This window comes from Condylura cristata, unplaced genomic scaffold (assembly GCF_000260355.1).
Source record: "Condylura cristata isolate star-nosed mole 26May11 unplaced genomic scaffold, ConCri1.0 scaffold00007, whole genome shotgun sequence".
Classification (NCBI taxonomy): Eukaryota; Metazoa; Chordata; class Mammalia; order Eulipotyphla; family Talpidae; genus Condylura; species Condylura cristata.
Window position 1 is genome coordinate 47,040,064 of NW_004567108.1, and position 7,017 is coordinate 47,047,080.

At 33.5% G+C, this 7,017-nt stretch overlaps 1 protein-coding gene across 1 annotated transcript; it reads right to left on the reverse strand.

Moving 5' to 3' along the window:
* Window positions 1-279: 279 nt before the first annotated feature.
* GAPT (GRB2-binding adaptor protein, transmembrane) lies at window positions 280-759 on the reverse strand. Its single transcript, XM_004678461.1, has one exon. It carries the CDS (start codon window positions 757-759, stop codon window positions 280-282), a length of 480 nt encoding a protein of 159 aa, XP_004678518.1.
* Between the last annotated feature and the right edge of the window lie 6,258 nt (window positions 760-7,017).

The window sequence follows — 7,017 nt, forward strand, 5'->3', positions numbered from 1 at the left end:
ACAATCCTGACTCAGAAAAAGAGAAAAAATAAAAACATCACAGGTGACATTTCAAAAGAAGAATCAATATAACATAATTCAGAATTACTCCAGGGAAAGGAGGGTGCAACAAATATCTAAAGTTTATACACCATAATCCACATAAAGAGGTTTGGAATAGGGGGAGATAGAAAAAGACCATTAAATTCATCAGAATTACTTCATTAATAATGACATCAGTATAATAAAAATCCAAGTTAATATTCATCCAATAACAAAACACAGTATTCTGAAAAGTTACTATGGATCTGGAAGAATATATATGTCGTCATCTTGAGGAACATCAGAGGTACTAATACTAGGCTTCTGGAAGTTACAATAATGAGATGCTATTTCATTCCCATAAATATGCTCTTCAAAATTGGACTGTCCATTATTCTCATATATTTCCTTCTCAATTTCCTCAGTAGCTTCGCAAGGACTTATTTTCATATTTTCATAATTGTCCTGTATGTTAGCCTCTCTCTCAGCAGATATGTGGTCTTCAGTTTGAAATGTCATTTCTGGTTGTGGGTTGATCACATGGGGATGGATGGGAAGTGTTTCGGTATAATCTTCTTTCCTGCTCCTTCTCCTTTGCAAAAAACTTGGTAAGGTGAGCTGTTGTGTGTTACTGCGTTTCCAGTGCCAAATACACCCAACTCCACAGACCATCAATAATAAAAAAAAAGAAATTCCTACAGAAATTGCCACTGTAGTACTTTCACAACTTTTCAGCATTTTTGCACAAGCAGTGATATTCGGTAGTCTGGGGAAGTCCCTTGATGAATTCACAGGTACAGACCAAAATAGTTCCCTGTAGAGTATGGTTCAAATGTGATTTTGAAATAACTTTTAGGCATCTATTTTTCAGCCCTAGAAGAAGATACGACAATGTCCTGAAGCAATTAGAGGAGAGAGTAAGTAAAGTTAAGTTTTGGAAGCTCGTTCTTGCTCTCTTTGTATGCGATGGTTTCACTTTAAAATCATCAATGTAAAACTGCACAGTGTCAATTTCTACTAGTGAAGCAGAAATGGCTACAGCATTAAAACAGAGTAGAAACTCAAGATAAGTAAGGTTGAATTAGCTGCCATCTTGTTATCTTCTATAAAGTATAAACATGTTACTCGCATATTTAATATACAACCTAAAACCTACAGTTTCTACCAATACATTAGGCACCACATTTGGTGAGCTGCTGTTTCAATATAAAATATAATACCAGATGTTGTGGAGAGAAAATGAGTTACAAGTGCGGTAACTACCAGAGCCTTAATGCTTTTATCACTTAGATTTCAACATGGCTTTTAACTATACAACTAATCATTTTCAAGTGAAAGATAATGCTTTGAACACAGCAGGAGAGATGGAACAAGAGTATATATGCGTGATCATTTCCAATACCTATCATCTCCTTTGTGAAGCCCTGCCCACTCCCCTTTGGAGTTCCCAGAGACTAAGTCTTTTTCTTAAACATGGCTTCCTCTGTATTCTTATGGCTGTATTCCTATATGAGTGAGTCCATTTTCTATTTTAGCATGATAATAACAATTACAGAGAACTGTGTGTCCTCCTGTCTAATTACATGGAGGACACGATGCAGATTTTTTTTTTATATCTATACTCCTGGAGAATAGCATGACATCTAACACATAAAAGGCACAAATCAATATTTACTTAGTGAATGATTAAATAAACACATGACTTCAGATCTCAGCATCTAATTGCTTAGATGGTTTAAAACTCAAGATACGATTTCTAAAGGGTATAGTTTATTTTTAAAAGAAGACAAAGCTTTTTCATATCACACAAAATATGTATAGCAAAATATCTAAAACAAAACTGGAAAGTCTTCCTATCACTTGTCTTCCCAAAACTTTCACAGGTAACTTTCTCTCAACTGAGATGATTTTAGAAAACTTTCTGTAGATGTTATAAAATGGTAAAGTAAGAATGGGAGTTGTTCACCTAGACAAACTATTCTAATTTTATGAAGCTAAACATAGGAACAATTATATCCAAAATGATTTTGTTCTTACTGTTTCTTTCTAAATCCATTCAGTAACTGCCATACAATATCACAGATTAAAATATACAACAGTGACCTGATAAGTATTCACACTATGAAATAATTACCACACTAAATTTAGTTAACATACAGCAACTCACATAGTTACAATTTTTCTTGTGATGAGAATTTTTAAGATTTATTCTTTTGGCAAATATACAGTACAGTAATAACAATTAACAGATATTAACAGCAGGTTTCTGAGATGACTATCATCTATTGAATGTCATCACTAATAATTGTCTACATACTTATTTTGGGTCAGCTTCTAACTTGCTTCATTCTGAGGTTTTTGAGTGCTAGAAATAGTATGTTATTTATCTTTATTTTACCAGCACTAGTACTGCAACACTGACTTGCTAGCTTATTAAGTATTTGTTACTGAATGGAGCAGCCAGCATTTCAGTAATAATAGTAATGCTAAATAGGATAAAAGAAAGTCTACACTGATATGCCTTTCTTTTAGTACACAGTCACATATGGCACTTTTCTGACTTTGTTCATGATCACAATATTTATTAATCTCTAATTTGGCATTTCATATAAAAATAATTAAATATGATTGTTTGTAAGATCTAGATACCTCATAATTGAACCGGAGCTTTTAGGGCCCTTTTTTAAATAAGGGCAGAAACAACGTGTTCAAGGGCAAAGGCTTAGCAAATGACTTGGACCATTAAAAGTCTACTTTCTGAAACTGATAAGAATTGATCATATGTAAGGTGTCTTATGGTAAATTGCTTATTTCGTAATTGTATGAAATTTTAAATATTTTATATTTGTATTAAATTTTAAATATTGAATGAAATATTTAAAATATAAATAATATATAAATTAACTTTTAAAAAGATTCTAGGTCTGCAACAAAAGTGGGGAATTATTATTATTACTATTTTTATTTTATGTTGTTATTATTTATTATTTTTATTGTCTCCTGAGGATGAGAAATTACCCTCCTGTATTTCTAAGATAACTATTTATTTTGCTCTATGTAGAGTACATATATCAGCATATTCTCAATATTAAAATTATTAAAGTATTTAAATATTCACTGAGATAAAGATTTTTTTTATAGGAAAATAAATGTGTCATTTACCGGTCTTCAAAATAACATTAAAAAATAATTTGTTTGAGTCATAAACAACAATAACAAATGAGAGTACTTCAAATACAGCTCACCCCTAAATAAATTTCACTTTGCCTAAGTTGGAAGCAAAATTGTTTTTTTGGAAAATAGTTCTAACAGGTTACCTATTTGTCTCAAAAGCACAAATTGTTGATAAAATTCTGGAACTTTCAGCCAGGTATTATTCTATTGGAAATGAGGCAATAGCAAAGCATCATCTCATTCTTTACTTGTTGAGTATAGATATGTATTTGAAAGAAAATAATAACATCACTGTCAGTTTATAAATTGGCTTTTTACATTCCTGCCACCTAGAGTCACTTAAAAACTGTGTTTGATAAAATTAAAAGCTATTAAAGATCACCTTTTTCTTATAGGTTTTCAGTACCCACACACCTTAAATCTGGGTCTTACCTTGAGATTGCTATGTCAACCTCTCTTGTGTTCTTTTGGCTATGTGATTTGGTTCAGAGTTTTTTCCTCTTTTTCAGTTTGGTTAGCTACTTCCTTCTTTACCACCTCCTTTCAGGTTATTTCAGACTTGCAAAGTTTCCTGACTCTAGAGGAAGTTCTTATCAGAAGCATCAGAATTAAGATAAAAGGCATGACTTTGAATAAGGAAGTCAAGCCTTAATCTTTTTTAAGTAATAGTTCTCCAGATCAGAAAAGGATGCATGATGCCTAGACTATTTTTTTTTATTTGAACAATGTTTTTGGTCTTCACCTTAGATTAGTAAATTTCATCTTTTTTAAAAAAGAAAAAAAAAACCATAGTAATGGATAGGTCTCATTCATTTGTTTGCGTGAAAGATTGCAAAGACAATCCTCCCCTCAAATACTATGTCTCAACGCCTCAGGTTACAACTATACTTGTTAGACTAATGTCATAATTTTGGCTCAGTAGATGTTAATAAACTTTAAGATTGATAACATAGGAATTTTCCCAAAGTGTGTTCTGAGCTGTCCCACTTCTGGGATTTTCTAATAGGACCTTCACGAAGTAAACTGGAGAAATATGGCTACCTTGGAGATTCCCAGGTGCATAGCATATTAAAGGCGGTCTTACACAAGCTAACAAAACAAGGAAACATGAAGAAAGAAGCACTGTTTAACTTTGTACGGTAATAGTACCCAGCATCTGAATACTTACTTATATTCTTTAGCCTTTCTGCCTTATTCAGTGAATCCTGACAACTGCCCAAGGGAGTGAATCCTGAAAACCCCAGGGTATTCACCTATGTTACAGAGGAGGGAGTGGAGGCAGAGTGGAAACAACCAGCCATCTGGCACAGTCAGACCACCTGCCTCCAACACCTGTGTGCTAAACCTCTGCACTTGCTGACTTGTTGGGGTGAACAACACGTTTCCAACACAGAATCCTTATTTAATAAGACCAACTCTGTGCATTACAAAAAAAAGGGAAATGCTCAATTAAATGAGATGATTCATTTAAAAGTTGCTTTTTGAATTGTATTGGAAATTTCTCAAACACAGAGGCTTCACTTTGTATCAGATGGTTTACAAGAGGAAGATTTAGTTACTGAAATACTAGTCAGATATTAGAAAAACAATACTGAACGCTGATTAGGTACTAGCATCACGGCAGACACTGTACTGAGCAACACGGATGCAATAAGGAAGAAATTTTCTTGTAGCACTGAAAGCTTAGTGGAAGAGGCTGCTGTATTCACAGGTCATTTCAGAGGAAAGTGGGAAGGCCCATGAAAAACACAGTTATGGATAAAGTCAGTGTGAGTGAGGAAAAGGACAGACAGGTCAGAGTGATCAGGTCAAGAAATGAATGATGTCTTGTGGATAAGTGGCATTAATCAGAAAAGAAAGGTACCAGGCAAGAAGTCCAGAGTAAAGGAAATTTTATGAAGTTGGGAAGCTATGAACTTGGACTTACTTTTTCAGTCTCATTAGCATATTTAGCTGCAATATTAGCCACCACTCCAAATAATAACACACGCATCCACATGTGTACACAATCTGCATGTAGTGTAATATTTATGTAAAATTACACACTATATTCTCAAAGTCAGAATTCCTGCTCAACTAGGTCTTGTCCTTTAACGTTACAAAAGTTATTGAATCCCTTATCACTTTGTTTTACAGAGAAATAAAACGGCAGGTTATTGCTTGATCCATTCTCTAGATAGGTTTTTATTTTGTAACAAATATAATCATTCTCTAATTTCGCAGAAGAAAGGCTATGTTCATACAAGAAGAGTTATTGTACAGTTGTCATTTATATAGATCAGGTGTTATTATGTCTTGAACTCTGTTTTCCTAATTCCCATCTTTGACCTAGTGAAGGGCATTTTACTATCATCTTACAGTTTCCTTCTTTGCCTTGTAGTTAGATTTAGGTTTCCTTTTCCTGCTTTCCTTTTATAGTTACATATTTTGGCCAGCAGAGAGTTGGAGAGGTAGTTTATTATTCTATATTGTAATTTGGATTGAATAATTTATGGAATGGGAGGAATGGCAGATAGTAGGGAGGGGGATTTTCACTTTTTATCTCATGCTTTTCTACTCATATGCACAATTTTTATAACAAAATAAACACTTAAATCTTCCCAGATGATTTTAATTTGTAACCTGGTTTGGAAACTATTGATACAGGTGAACACACTCTTGTTTTTCCTCTATTGCCTTTAGCCTAGGAAGTAGAAATATCGAAATATCGCTTGGATATGAAAAGCCAGGTTCCTCTTTCTGATCCAGTACTTTTTCTATCTCCATACAGATTAGATTGAATGAAAATCCTCTGAAGTTCCTATTAAGAGTTTTAAGTATTTTTTTTTCTCTCATCACTTTAAGTCAGAATACATATGACAGGAAGTTAGGGAGCAGGCAAAAAGAGAATAAAACTTACTGGGGATATCACAGAAGTGGACCATAAAATGTCTTACTGTCTGGGTGGAACATGTTAAGCTGTGAAATCTGCCACCTGGAACACTTGTCAGGACTAAAGATAGGTGCACTGTTGTGGTTCACTGGAGAAATTAGAAGGTTTGGATTATGATTCAGAGCTTTAAAAGGATACATCAAAAGAAAAACAAATCTAAAAGACCTAGAATTCTCATTCCTAGGAATATATTCAACAAAAGTTTCTGCTTATTATAACTATTTTATTCATAATATTCCAAAACTCTAGAAGCATCCACCAATAATACAATAGGCAAATAGATCATGGTGAATCCACCCTTTTGGAATCCACCCTTTTAGCTACTAACATGTACAACATGGACAAATCTCACAACACAATGTAGGATTAAAGAGGCTATACACAGAAAAGTATTATATTATTTCATTCTCAGAGTTAGGTAAAGCTTAGCTATGAAATATGATGCTAGGGACCAGAAGAATGGAATATGAGGTCTATGAGGAGGTATTTGAAGGATCCTTTTCTGTTGCTAGAAATGCTCGGTCATGATCTTTGTGGTGGTTATGAGATGTATCTCTATGTAATCATCTATTAACTATCTAAAATTTGTGTGCATTATATAAATTGTATGTTAATTTAAAAAACTGGAAATGAAAGATAGTTCTTTTAAAAGTCATGAAAATGGAGATAATTAGATAAATGAACTCAGATTACCACCTTTGGTAAATCGAAATACTAGTTTGTATGGAGGGGTACTCTGCTAAATTACAGGTACACTTTGAACTAACTGAATTCTAACTTTATCTGGCTCTTCCTCAACCTGGAGTTTTATAAGACGGTGTTAAGAAAAGAAGGGTTTTATTAATAAAATTTGACTTTCAACTCAGTCAAGGCAGAGAACTTGTACTTTC

What these genes read in the sequence shown, in the direction of transcription:
- GAPT (XM_004678461.1), bottom strand. Translation starts at nt 759, where the DNA reads ATGCTGAAAAGTTGTGAAAGTACTACAGTGGCAATTTCTGTAGGAATT.